We start from the raw sequence: 15321 nt of genomic DNA, 5'->3' as shown, positions 1-15321 counted from the left end.
ATACGTTATGGCATCTATGGTGTAATTTGAGTTTCACTGTGAGTGGAGCCTCTTGTTTTCATTGTCAAATCAGTGACTTTCAGTTTCTCCGATTTCACAGTTGCAGACTTAAGTGACGGCTGTCATGTTTAAATGTCTCAGTCGACATCTGTGACACTGGTTTCAGGTGAAAGCGAGGATGCTTCCCTGAAGAACTCATCCTCTTTTAGCATGCTCTGGAGAACACAGGAGAAACTGAGGTGAGGACGAGAGACACCACAGTAGATACAGTACAGCAGCAATATTATGTGGTTGTCTTACAGTCAGGTTGTTGATTCCCTCCGAGAATGCGCCGATCTGTCGCACTGTGCCCTCAGAGTCCTCCATCTGCACAGAGAATAACAACATCATATAAACAATTTAACAATAACATATGTCCAGAAAACGTATTAAATACTGACAGTTAAAATACGATTCACAATTTAGCTGCATTGCATCCTGTACCTGCTCCAGCTGATCCTCATATATGCAAAGGCCTTTATGGAAACTGCTGCTCTGAGGCATCTGCACATCCATGGGGCAAACATACTCTTCCATCTCCTCCTGTCGCTTCCGCCTCATTGTCCCAAAACTTCCAAAGGACAGACGTCTTGGCTAAAAGCAGGAGAAGATGGTAAAAGACAGGGAAAACTTTATCACCATGCTGTTATTATTCTACGTTAATAAACATCTGTATACTGTTGTATTTCAAACATTAGTGACATTCAAGGTTCCCACAGGCAAGCTTGCACACAGTTACTTGCCTTAACTTTAGCTGTGGCTGTCAGGACAGTGTAATCTGGGTTTTCGAGATACTCCTGCTTCAGCCTTTGTGCCTCTGAGCCAATCAGAAGATGGAAGTTGTTTGCAAGGTGACGTCTCAACAGAGTTTTATTTGGTGGGATGTTAAGAAGCAGAGCCATTGTTTCAACATTGAAGCGTGGCTCTAAAACCTGAGAAATGCAAGTAAAAAAAAAAAAAGTTAAATAATAAGTAAAAGCATTATGAATTTGAACTTATTTCGTGCATGTACCATTAGGCCTCCGTGGACTCCACTTCCTCTCAGGTTGGGTGCGTACTCTGCTAGATCCACTGAACGAAGCCACTCCATCACTCGGTGATTGGTCCACTGACAGATTTCTGCTGGCGTGGGATTGTTCTAATCAAAGGGGCAAAAATAAAGCAAAAATTTAAGTCTGTTTCTAAGTGAGTGGAGTTAAGTGTTGTAGCATAATGACCGGTGGTTGTGCTACCTCGGTCGGTCGGCGGCGGAGGCAGCTGGGGTCATAGCAGTTGATACGAAGCACCTGAATGGCCCTCTTAATACTGAGATGGTGAAGCACACTGCCCACTTTCAGTCCCAACAGGTCATCCTAACCAAAGAGATGTAGAAACCTCAACCTTAGAAATGTGTTTCCACATTGGAATGATTTCTGAAGGAATAATAAATAAAAAGAAAACAGATAGAATAGAAACAGAATAGAGCAAGCTAGTGTTAGAGGTCTTTTTTTTTTATAATTGTATAATAATTGAAAAGAAAATAGAATACAAAAAGATTAGATAGTTCGACTTTATTTTTTTAAGTAGAATAGAATAGTGTAGAATAGTGAGTGCTAAAGTTAGAGGGTCAAATAAAGATGGAAGAGATGGGTTTTAAGCAGATTCTTGTTGATATTATATTAAATTAAAATGAATTATTATATTAAAATGCATTGGAATATTTAAATTATACTAATATCAGTATTCATTTATTAGGTACCTACCAGAGTCATATAGTGAAGCATGCGCCCATCCACTCTGCCCTCGTCAAACTGAGATTTATACTGAGGAAGGCCGATGTCATCCAGCCATCCTTCGAGATAATTACATTAATCTTGAATAAAATGTTATTAGTGCATCCCTAGTATTACATCTATCAGTCTTCAATAACATTCAACATTGTTACTTACGAGTAACCCAGTTGTAGTCCAGTTTACCCATGGCATCTTTCTCCTCTGAGCCCAGCGACTGAAGAGCCAGCTGCAGTTTCTTTCTATGTAGAGGATGCCTAATGCCCATTTCCTGAAGCGCAGAGAGAACTATCATACAGTACACAGAATAACCAAATATATAGTCTATATAGATAAGAAGAGCCTTGTGTAGCCTTTTCAACATGAAGATATGGTACACAAATTTGAGAAATGTGGGGCAGTTCAGGAGACCTTTTCCAATTCATGCTGAGACGCCTTCAATAAAGTCTGTCCAGAGCTGATCCACTGCTTCGCCTGGTTTACATACAAGCCCAGATCTTGGTTCTGTAGCCACTCGCACACTTGCTCTTTACTCCACCTGGAAAATGGGCTGTCCAGCCCACTGACAGACACATTTACAACATTACGATTTGTAGTGCTTGGGGGGAACAAAAGAAATAGATGAAAGAACTCTTAATAAACAAACTGCGTGTACTTGTTATTGCGTCGCTGCAGATCATGTGACCAGCCCAGTCTGGGTCCCGCTGTGGCTCGGACTCCCCCTCTCCTAAACTCTGACTCCGGAGAATCGTCCAGGTCAGAGGAGGTGGACTGACTTCTCTTCATCCTAATGATTATACAGATGTATGAAAGTGAATATCTTCATCTTAATAATCACTGAAACGTATTAACACATTTAAAGACCTTCCAAATAACTTCATGATCCCCTTCGATTTCTTCTTCCCTTCAGGTGAGTGTGTCTCCAATGCTTTTGTTTTCCGAGTTTGCACTCCGGCCAAATCCAAGTGCTCAGTTCCCTTCTGCTCTCCTTCAACTGCCCATATATAACCAACAGTTAATCGATAGGGTGAATCTTACAACAAATTGCCAAGAAATGTGCATACTTCATCTCAGAAGCCAACTGTAATGTGAAAAAATATATATAAGTGTTTGGCCTGACTCACCCAGATTGGGAGCGCTGCTTGTCATCTTGTTGCCTCTGATCTTGAAAAAGCCACGTCCAAAAGAGGAACGTGTTTTTTTAGAGCCGAAACTCTCATTCCCCAATGAGCTGGGCTGAGTCGGGGAGACGGATGGAGAGCCTCCAATTTTACTGGCTTCATCCTAAAATATAACAAGCAAGTTTGCTGATCTTGGTTAAGATATTGCACATTTTGTTTTGGGAAATGATTGCCTCTTAAAACCTCTCAAGTTCTGATGAAAAACAAATGAGAGGCTTCGTAATCAGCATCATTTATAATAAAAAGTGCCCAGTGCAGCTATTTTAATGTAAATACGGCTCTTTGTCAGGCTCATGTTGATCTAATTTTACAATGAACTAGGTTTGTGCTGGACTGGGTGATGTGAGACGCTGTAAAGGGAGCCATTGTGCTTACGGGAGAACAGTGGCATTATTGTGTGCAAGTGGAGTTTGACCGACAGGGGGTGCTAGAAAGCTAAACATGCAAAGTCTCCAACTTTTTTTACAGGATCTTATTAACACAACTAGTTCATAATTTCTCATATAGATTAAGTTGGTACCTCATTATTGCTTGTCAAACGAGACCTTTCAGGCTGCTGTACTTCAGAGACACTGAAAAAAAAAATTTATAATGTAAATTTATAATAAAAGTGTACAATAAAGGCACAGATCCCATGATCTTCTGGGAGAAGTTGATTTGTAAGATATGATGAATTTTTTAATCTAAGAAATATTTTTTCATTAATTCAATTTTTAAGCCCAATTTTGTAAACTACTCATGGAAAGTGCCTGAAATTAATACATCTTTTAACATAGCACAATTTAGCTATTTGTTCCCCAATCATGAACCATGCTTGTATATCAATATATCTTTGTATGAACACAGTTTAAATAACACATGTCTACAGTAAGTAAACAGACCTGTCAGTGGTCTCAGCTGCAGGTTTGTGCATGGTCACTTCAGGGAGCAGCTCTGAACATGGGATGAGCTGAGGCTGTATGAGAAACAACAACAACACTGATGGATGCGAGTATGCAAGAGAACAGTATTATTCCTGAGTCAGGTCTCAATGGACAAGAGGAGCAGGCAGTGACTGGTCTGAAATCACAGGATGCTGCTCCCAAAAACACGTTTGACATTACACAAAAAAAGGGGTTATGGTTAAATTGTTATTCTCTGTCAGACCAACACAATGAAAGTACTGCAAGGAGGGGGACTAAAAGGAAGTCTGAGGAACATCCTGTGTACATAAACTGTGTGTGTGTGTGAGACCCTTCATACTTCATCAGTTTCCTCTGTGCCTCCTGTGGAGAACATCTCGGTGTCACACAGGCCTTCTCTTGCATCCTCGGCTCTGGGGTTGTCTGGGACAAGCACAAGTCATAAATCAGCCAAACTATTAGACCGGGATGTGGACAAAAGCTTTCTGGGAAATATTCTTAAGATCAAAATAATATTGTGTCTAAATTTCATAAAGACACCAGGAAAAACAGACACAAATGGTACTGATTAAGCAATAAATGTCATTTAAAATATTACTAGCATCAAGTTACTAGTAAATGGTAACAGGAGATTCACCTACTAAAGACAGGCAGAAAGGCTTGTATACTTATTATCAGAGGTTTTTAAAAAAAGTCAACAGGTTTCAAATTCATTTCAAGGAGATAATATTTTTAATTGTTTATAGTGTGCCATTGCAATATGAGCATTAATGTAATGTAATGTAATATTAAGGAATTAATACATAAACAAAAAGACAGACATAAAAGTGTGCCCTGGACATCTCACCTTTCAATACCTGGACAGACATCACCATATCCTGAACTCGCTTGTAACCGGTCAGAGACTGCTGCAGCTCTTTTATCTTCAAATCCTAAAACGTTTCAGATTAAAACAATATAAAGTTGAATATCAAATGAAATGAAAAACATTAATTAAATTACACTTTATTTTTTATTATGATTAAATACATAATATAATATAATATATAATCATTCTGGCCAGTTCTGTATATAATCTACCTACTTCTACTGTACATTCATACATTTAGGCAAATAATAAAAATTAGAAACTAAAGTCTGTGATATAATGTGTGTGCTGGCAGGTGGTTGATGTGATCAGGACATCATATTGTTTACCTTCTCTTCATTAGCTGCCTTCAAAGACTCAACGGCTCTTCTCATTCTCTGCACCTCCAAATCTGAACACAAAATCCACAAAACACATCTTATAGCGTACAACATGCTAAACATTTCAGAACAAGACGGCCTTTGACAACATTTAATCTCTGGAATAACTAAAATAAACACCTCAGAAGCTGCATACCCATCATGCTGGAAGTAAAGATGATTTGCAGAAAAGAATAAATATTGTGAGAGAATACAAGCACGTCTAGTGTATCGGAGTTATAAAAGCAGGGGAGTCCGCAGCCAAAATCAGGTCACCATCAATCAAAAAGCATGTCTAGACGTGTAATACAAACCTTCATATACCTCATACATTCCAACACAGTTTTTCTTGGGCTTACAGTGTGCTGCTGTGATAATTTCTCCTTCATTACACTCAAATGTTTTTGTTCCTGTGTCATGCATTTAATAGGGGATTAAATAACTGCAAAATGTGTCTGTGCGAGACTGCCTTTAGTCTAAACACAGAAGTCACCTTTTCCACTCATACACCATATTTATGCAAATCAGCATACATAATGATAGTGGATACAAAAACACAATAACAGAGATGCCATGAAAAATATTGATAGATATGTAATACTACAGTGCATCTATATATATATATATATATCTATATATATATATATATATACACACAGAGAGATTGTTGTAAATATTTTATCTTAATACATTTCTTAATTTTGCATTAAAATTACATTTTGAAACCACTACTTAAATTTTAATTTGAAAAATGCATAGTGTTGAAATAGTAGAACGTTCGTAGTGTACCGTTCTCTCTGCTTTGTGACTGTTCTGATTTTGGGGTTTCTGGCGTGGCCTGGTCCTGAAGTCTTCTAAGTGCATGTTCTCTCTCCTCCAACTGCTTTTGTAGTGATATCAGCTCCTCCTGACCAATAAAAATCATAATTAACAGCTCCCAGGACATTCCATAACTAAAAATAAACTCCACATGTGCCAACACCATATTTAATTAACTCAAATTTACTTATCTAATGTAGCATTATTAAGAAAATAATGTGCAATGCTGTTTCAAAGTATGTGAGAAACAAAACTGAGTGGCAGAAATACACACACAAAAAAAAAAAAAAAATATTAAAGAGAAAGAGACAATTTTACATGAATCTGTCCAGCTATGTGAATTTGAGCATGTGGATAAATCTCATGAGCTTGGCACATTCCAGTGGCTAGTTTGAAGGTTAGAGTGAACTACCAAGGATTTCTCTGTGTGGTAAAGTGATTCACAGAAAAGTGCTTGGTGTTATACTTCACTGCTGTTAATCTCATGTTGTGTAATTATCACCTGACCATGAGTAACTCGTACTTTGGTAGAGTTAAGACTTCTCTGATAATCTAGTCTCTCATACTCCATAGAAGTCAACTGAAGGCGCATGTCTTTCACATCCTCCTGATAAAGACCCTAAGGAGACAGACCATGATACAGTATCTATAAGTCAAAGAGCCAAGAAGAATTTTGTGACTTGAAATGCTAAATTGCTTTGAGTTTTGTTGGATGAGTGGGCCGAGAAAAAAAAAAAAAACCTCAAGGACACTAACAAAGTGGAAAAAACACAAAAAACTGAGAACTAACAAGTATACTTAGTATGAAATCTAAATCTCCATTAAACAGATGAAACCTAACCCATTCTTTTAGTCCGCTGTGGATTTCTGGTTTCTGAAAATGAAACTCCCTTTTGGGCTCATGCAAGTGAGAGACAGCTGAATGGGTCCAGTGTAGTCTGGACTCAAACAGGGCAAAAAAGCTTATAACAGGAAATGGCTCTGGCACTAAGCATTTTGCTCTCACCCTCTGCTGGATAAAACTGGAAGCTTAAGCAGAAATGAATGTCACTATGGAAAGAATAGGGTGGTCAAACCATAATAGCCAGGATTAATTTCATTAAATGTTCAGATTGTTGATAAAGTTCATTCTGTTCTGCACTTTTAAGCTTCTGATTAATGATGGAATACTGTCATTTATTAGGCCTGTGGGACTCTGTATCCTATGAAATTCACAGTGATGGTGCAAACATGTGGTCCTTACCTCACTTTCTCTGCAATCCCCTTCTGCAGCAGCTAGCTTTAATTTCAGACTTGATACTTCGGTCAGCAGTTCCAGTTTCTCAGTCTCTAACGCACTCCTGCTTAGCAGCTCCTACACACAATTTACATTTTTTTTTCTGTTTTTCTGAGGGAATCTATTCCGTTAATACTGACCACTCTTACAACAATGTGTCTTAAATGCTGTGCACTTCTGTTATCGGACATAAGCTTAAAAAAGAGACCACACACCTGTTGTAGTAACTCTTCTGTAGCATTCAGTTTCATGCGGTGTTCCTCAAGGCTCGAGTCAAGGTCCCTTATTTTTTCTCCTTGAACTTCCACCTGATCTGTAAGAACGCTTACCTGGGGGATAATTAGAGTGGATAGTTATTGAATTTGTGTGATGCGTGACATTTAGAAACTACAATTGCTGAACTCAGACTGACAGCTAATAGGAAAGCAGAGGCACACAACTTTAAATCTAAACAGAAAATCCCACACAAACCCATAAAGTCTTTTAACTTGTTTATGACAACACACCTGGAGCACTAGACATTCTTTGTCATTTTCCAAGCGAGAAAGTCGCTCCTGGTAGACCAAATCCCCTGCTGCAGATCCATGGCCATTGGTCTGGAAACATAAATAAATGCTTAAAGTGTCATATGTACTTTTAGTCAACATTAAACATTAACAGGCTCTAAACAATCAAAAAGAATGCAGTGAAATTAAATTTAAGACCAAATTCAGTCAAAAGCCAGTGGGACCTGAAAAATAAAAATCACATGCTGACATCAGGGAGTCATGTGGGGTTTGTACTGATGACACGTTGCTCTAAGAGATGCATGTGAAAGGTTTTCACATTGTAAGATTTAGCTGCCCAGGAGTGAAAATTTCACAAAGCAAGTATGCTTCATGTTGAATATGGAAAAAGGGACTGGGGAGCTGAAATGTGCTTAATCCAGATGAATCATGACTGGAGTTAAAGACGGAAAATGCAAAGGTAGAAATCTTATGTCAGACTTGCAGATATATATATATAGTATGAAAAAATTTAAAAGATTTTGAATCAAAAAGAATCTTAATCTAAAATAATAATAATAAAAAAATATATATTCCTATTATAGCCTTTAAAAAAAAAAAAAAAAAAAAGAGGAAAGACCCACCAGTTGGCCTTGTAGCCACTCGATCAGACCCTCAGCTGTGGTTTCGGACACCTGACTGCGTAGACTTTCTTTTTCCCCTGAATCCATCAGGTCCAACGCAGCCCTCAGGTCCTCCAAGAGATGCAGCACCCGAAGGCTGCCTAGGAAAGGCGACGTTGGTGACTGACAATCAAACAGGCCATTGGTGTAGTTCATAGCCTTAGAACCTGTGGCAAGTGTGGGAATGAGAGTCAGGGAAGGGATTTAGGGATGAACCAAATTGTTGGGTTCCGTGTACAATTCAATTGGTTGCAATAGTTCACAAACTTGATGGACTAATTCTATTGTGATATTTTTTTGTCATTTTTGGAACGTGACTATGTGGTGGTATTACCTAAAAACTAAAAAAAGTGAGTACTGACTGAATTTTTTTATGACTTTTGTTGCTGTATCTACTTTGAGCACTATCCAAAACAAAACACAGGTTGGATGACTGTGACCGCACTGTTCGGATGGCTTACTGTCAGAAGATGTAAACAGTGGGATGTCCTCTGCCATAATTACAGCTTGAATAGAAAAAACATAATCTTCAAGAGACTCACTTTTGGTCCAGACAAAGACTTTCATTTTTCTCTGATGTGTCCCTGATGTTCCCAGAGATGGACAATAGTGTGGTCACATACTGAATGTGCATTAGATTTCATCAGTGCTGAAATAGTGGAAAAAGCTTGTAATGTTGCTCACTACGCATACAGTACTCTCAGATCTTACAAATCTGCAGAAACACTCAAGAGTGCAGATTTATTCTCCTTGCCAGTTTACGTACTGTAAGTGCATTGGCCTTAAGTTATTTCCAATAACTTACCAATAATAAAAAAAAGACTACTCTGTTGATGACTGTTTAAAGCTGCAAATGGTTAAAAAAAGAGACAAAGAATAATTGTTGTACACAGCATTTTTCATTTGTTTAGTTGTACCTGCAATGATGCCATCCATCTGCTCCAAAGCAGCTGCCAACATTTCACTGGCATCGCACATCATGATCACCTTTCAAGAAACCTGCAAATGTAGCATTTAAAGGTAAGCAAGGACACTGCTCTCTTTCTCTCTCCGAGAGTCATTAGTGGTGCATACACCCATTTTAATTATTATTATAAAAATAAAAAAACAATTAAAAAGTTAATCCTCCGTACTATATGGTATATGCTATATCTGATAACAACAATTATAATAAAATAGAAGAAAAAAATCCTGCATTCCATATATCTAATGTTCTCTCATGCATTGCACTAATATGAGGCGTTTCTGTCCCTAACACAGAATGGGAGGACCTGTGTGTGGGATAATGGAATGATTCTCCCAGGATTTTTCTCCACTGGGCTTTGGAATGCTTGGAATTCCAGACCTTCAAAACAAAGTCCCACAGGTTTCATGTCCAGTCTGTTAGTGCCACTGACCTACAGCTCGACAGAAGCTTCCCTTCTCTGCACAAGAGGTTGGAGCGTTGAATAATCTATTTCTAAATAAATGTATATTGGCAAGGCAAATTAAATCTAATAGTCAGCTATGCCTCATTTATGAACATGTCAAAACATGCATAAGAAGCAGCTCAAATGTGCGTAAAGAAATCATACAACAATCCTCAACAGTATGCAGGACAGTGTTGTTATTGTTCATTAAAAATAAACATTAAAAATAGTTTGTGTTAAAGTCGAAACTAAATTTTAGATGAAAACTGAAAAAAAAAAGCTAAATATTAAAATTACTTACTAAAAAAAAAAAAAAATGGTATTGGGGGGGGGGGGGGTAATGGGGTACTAAAATGAAATTGTTAAAATAATCTCATACAAAATATTAAGAAATATTTTATTTGTTAAGATACTGCAGATAGTAAATTTAAAGAGACAAGCACAGAAACCAAAGTATGTTGCAGACATTTCATGAAGACTCTAAAGAATCATACCAACTTTTGGAAAATAATTATAATATTACTTTTAAATTCTAATAATTGTTCACATTAGTAATGCCATAGGTTAACTTCAGGCTTATAGGACAAGGGATGTGAAAACATAATACATGGGTCTGAAAATATGTTTTTTTTTTTAAATATGTTACTATTTTAATATTTCCACTACATTATGATCTTAAAGAAATAATAAAAAAAAAAAAGATGCAATGCAATGGTAAAGATATCCTTCTGAATGTGTATGGGTTTTACAGCTGTGCTATGAAGGGGAATGGACACAAATTTTAAGTTTTACTATGCAAACTATCTAAAAATATCAAAGCTAAAACAATACAGAATAAATAATAGGGAAAATAAAACAAACAACTAGCACAGTTGTTTGGTGGAGAACTAGTAAACCATACTGACCCTCACTATATAGGATTACACTTCTGGTCACAAATGGACAAAAGTAAAAAATGGGGTAAAACGCTCTAACAAATTATCTACTTAATTTTGTTACAGACTGCAAGAGAGCTGGGACTCTCAACAACTAACACAGAGGTCTTTGTTTGTCTGTTTACCACCAACCCCCAGAGAAAGAGCACAGAAACAAGCTACATTCTCATTCTAACACGAAGCTATTCAATTATGAACTTATCAGATCAATGAGGACTGCAGAAAGGGTTAGACTGCCTCATGTCAGTTCACAGTATTCATGTAGCAAGAGGAGCAGGGATAATAGATTTTGTCAGGTCAGTGAGTCCTTTCGTATACAACACTTGCTCAAAATTGCCCATGTGGACAGTAGCTTTTTCTAAGCAAATAAAAGCTGTTTTAGAGCCCCATGACCAAATTAAGCATCTGACTACAAAACAAAACTAACTGATGAATGAATAAAAGAGCTAAAATAAGTTACAATCTACTGGATTTAATCTGACATTCAGACCCATTAACACCTGTGGAAACACTGGCCAAAATGGAGGTCCGCTCAGCTTGAAATTCAGGGCTTTTCCAGTTACTTTTGGCTAAAAGAAAACATTCTCCACATCCCTGAAAGGAAAAGGAGCTGTGTATTAAGTCGGCCTGCATCACTTCCTATGGGGGAAGCCCTGGATATCTGGCAGTTTCTCCAAAAAGTGCAAGGAGAAACTCTGAAAGTGAATATTTGCTTTAGAGATGACAGCTTTAGAAGTGAAAATAAATAAATAAATAAATCAGGGATGTAATTTGACTAGTTTAAGATTATGAAAAAAAAAATGTTTTGACTCGTAGATGCTTCGCACCATATATTTACCTATGGTTATGTTTAATATGGTTTAGTCATTCTGGGAAATTAAGCCCAAGTATGATCACACGTATTGTGTTTCCATCCACTCTGATGAGAACCAGCTCTGATCTGTTCCTTTCACGGATATTTTGATTTTCCATTTCACGAAAGCCTGGATGGAAAATGATATGGATAAAACGAGCCCCTCGTGATAATATGGAGTGATCTTTGGCTCCAAGCAAACTTTTGAACAATACTTTCCAGTAGTAAACGCATGAGATTTTAATCAGTCGCAAATGGACTGAAGAAGAGGTGAAACAACTGGTTGACTTAATTGGCTGTAGTACTAAAAGATTTTTGTCAGCCAGAGGCCCTTTGCTTACCATGCACCACTTGCTCCATGACCCAGATGACCAGCTCCATCATGAACCTCCTCCCCTTCTCCCAGATTCCTGAAAAACTCCTCCAGATGTGGGCTCCCTCTCACATACCTTCACAATCAGCTCTTCCTCTAAACACAGATATCATTGACCCCCAACCCCCCCCAGGCCAAAGAACTGTCAAGCCCCCTCGTGCAAATTAATTCATGTGTTTTACTAGCAAATATACAATAAATCAGCAGACGGCATATTCCCTTAAAGGGCTATAAAGCAAAGCACTGTAGGAGGGACGCTCGTGACTGAGTGGCTCGGTGCCCAGACAGGCCTATGAGTACGAAGGTAGAAGTTATTTACATACTCTGACATTTGCCAGATGTGGAGATAGGGGATGGAGTCGGGGTAGCCTGAAAGAAAAACAACCCACTGCCCATACCATTATCCAGGCAGAGCCTCGTCCCAAATATATTCCGATCCCTCAGACGGATCATGCTACTGAGCTATAGATACCCTATGCAAACACACAGATGTGACATAAATGTGGCCTTCTGCATTAAATCAGCTCATAGTGGCGAATTCCCATCCACTGCAATCATTAGGCAAAGATGTTGGAGTGTGCATAGAAAATACTTTCATTCAGTTCCTGAATAAAATTAAAAGCATATCCCATGTTCTATCCCTTGGTTTGATAGCAGCATTCCTTTTGAGTGAGCTGTTGACTGATAAAGACCAGAGACACATCACTCACCGTTCATCATTGTTTCCCAACCATTTATGTCTAATGTACAGTACACCCACATTATCATCAGTAAAGCCCTTAATCGACACAAACCAGACATGTGTTCTTATTCTACTGTATATGGGATGATTTAGCATTATCATTATTATAATAAATACAATTAATACTGAGGGGAAAAATCCATTCAACCAAATGTATAAAACTTTAAACATATTGCAAATATGCACACATTAAATATGTTGTATGATTTAAACAATCTAGATTATTTTATTTAATTATATCTACTTTGTATTATAGATTTAACTAAAATATATATTATCCTTAATTGTACCAACAAAACATATTGCAGAAATAAAATTTTATATATAAATAATATTTAAAAGTATGTATATATTATATATATATATTTCATATATAGCCATCACTAAGTCTGTCTTGTGCACTTCAATAACTGTCTGGTTTGGCTCAGCTACAAAATCAGTTATCAGAAGAAGAATGGTTCAGACTTCTGAAAGGATCATTGGTGCCCACCAACTCTCCACCCTTCAATAACTGTACACATTCAGAGTGAGAAAAAGGGCTCAGAAAATCATTCTGGATCCCTCATACCCAAGCCATCTCATTTTTGAACTTTTGCCATCTTGTCGGCGCTACAGAGCACTGAACACCAGGACAGCCAGCACAAGAAAAGTTTCTTCTCTGGCAATCTTCCTCATGAACAGTTAAAATCTCCCCTTTGTGCAATAAAAATGTGCAATTCCAATTATATTGATTTGACACTACCCTACATCTTAGTCCACCCCAATATTTTATTCTATTCTATTCCATTTATAGAACACCTGTACATACAACCATGTGTCTATTTTGTCTATTTTAATATACATATGTGTATTCTGTGATGTATGTGATCACATAACAGCCAAAAGAGTTGCCTTTTCCCCCCAATCACTCACAACAAAGATAAATAAACATCAAGATCTCAAAAACAAATGGCTGCACTGATAATGCTTTGATTATGACATTTTGTAGCTTGCCTTTGGTTTCCTTTAATTAATAAAAGGAAACATGTGGCGTACAAGATAGGAAACATCTGACCCACACTTCAAGCCTGCATGGGAAACTTGGGGTCTTATATTTGAGTAATAATAATATTAATAAAAAATGAAAAATAAAAAAATCCCTTATGTCATAGCTGACCTTTTCCCACTGTGAAAGGTTCAAACAGGGTAAGACAGTCCTTTTATTGTGCACACAGAGTCAGATTTAGGATTCATTCACACACAACCAAGAGTCACACCAAAAGCAAATTCAGCTTCCACAAATCCACCAGCAAATGTGATATTCTCCAACAAATACACAATCAGGTTAACAAACAAACAGATTAAGTGTACTGTAGCTAGTGCCCTAAAATATCATTACCTTCCAAAAAGTGCAAGATCTATTTAATCTGTTATAAACGTAAAGATAGGGATTTGTACAAATGCATTAATTAAATGTGTTAAATTAATTTATTTTACATTTATTTCGTTTGTAGCGTATAATAAGGCAAAAAAAGAAGAAAAAAAAAGGAGTAAATCAAATAAAAAAAATAAAAAACAAGCACAGAAACATCATTCTAATCATTAAAACGCGTAAAGGACTCTCAGGTGTGACGTTAATAGAGATGCAGTGCATTATTGTTAAATCGCTTTTTCAAATTTCGTAAATAGCTTACCTTCTAAAATAACGAAAGTCCTGACGTTATTTGAAATAACAAACTTCCTTCAGCAGATGTATGTCTCCGAAATCCACAGATATTCCCGAGGGTCCCTCATATTACTGTGTTCAAACGTAGTTAAACGTGTCTCCAACGAGAGCTGCGGCGGAACTTTTGGCTTCAAGTTGTGAGTTGTGCGTCCGAGTGCGCATGCGCCTGTTTAACCAATCAAAACCACAAAACCATCCTCCGTTACTCCACAGAAGTAAAAACTTACACTTTTACATACATGAAACATGAGCCTTCAGTGTTCTGTTAAAAACTGATAGAAGAGCGATGATAATAATAAAAAAAAACTATTGTAAAAATATAAATTGAATTAGTGGGAAGAATAGAAAAAAAAAAGGAAAAAAAAAAAAACGGTTTGTCCTCCAGTAGGGTACATGGTCAGGTATGGTTCCATAACAATAATAATCAAAGAAAACTGTTCATGATGTATTTGCAATGTCTAAGAACGTTCCTTGGATGTTATTATTCAAATCCAATAAAATTATTGTTGTTAAAAATGTAAGCAGGCGGTGTTATCACGTGGTGTTTGTTTATTTCTTCTGTTCAGTCTAAACTAATCAGCGTCGTTTGTGATTGCCCTGGATAATTTTTTATTTATATATATTTTTTAATTAAATATTAATGAATCAATATACCCGTTTGTTATAAACAGATTGATATTTTTGGACTAAAGAAATAAATAAAATGAACATGAATGTCTTTTCCTCCAATGAGAGTAACTAATGTTTTGCTTTTTAATAATTTGCATTAATAATTCATTATTAAATATGCCATGCTAAGATAAAAACAAACAAAAGTTATACGATATTTGAATTAAGATGTTTACCTATTTCAATATGCTCAAACTAATATTATAATATAATGTTAAGGCATATATTGCTTGTCGACGACACTAATGAGAGTT

The 15321-nt window shown here is 36.9% G+C and overlaps 1 protein-coding gene across 1 annotated transcript; it reads right to left on the bottom strand.

The window, feature by feature from the left end:
* Positions 1–24: 24 nt before the first annotated feature.
* Positions 25–14554, bottom strand: LOC113048046 (liprin-beta-1-like). The gene is made up of 25 exons (XM_026209550.1): positions 14367–14554; positions 9299–9380; positions 8343–8548; positions 7720–7809; positions 7429–7542; positions 7181–7291; positions 6461–6556; positions 5908–6025; positions 5089–5150; positions 4739–4823; positions 4232–4314; positions 3871–3944; positions 3510–3561; positions 2933–3092; positions 2673–2802; positions 2464–2595; positions 2220–2370; positions 1968–2079; positions 1782–1870; positions 1272–1391; positions 1052–1177; positions 783–971; positions 484–633; positions 301–366; positions 25–215 (listed from the first exon to the last, which is right to left on the bottom strand). Exons 2-25 carry the CDS (start codon positions 9360–9362, stop codon positions 138–140), a joined length of 2658 nt encoding a protein of 885 aa, XP_026065335.1. The 5' UTR covers positions 9363–9380; positions 14367–14554; the 3' UTR covers positions 25–137.
* Positions 14555–15321: the final 767 nt, after the last annotated feature.

Source organism: Carassius auratus, chromosome 29 (genome assembly GCF_003368295.1).
Source record: "Carassius auratus strain Wakin chromosome 29, ASM336829v1, whole genome shotgun sequence".
Lineage (NCBI taxonomy): Eukaryota > Metazoa > Chordata > Actinopteri > Cypriniformes > Cyprinidae > Carassius > Carassius auratus.
This window is presented reverse-complemented; position numbering and strand designations above follow the sequence as displayed.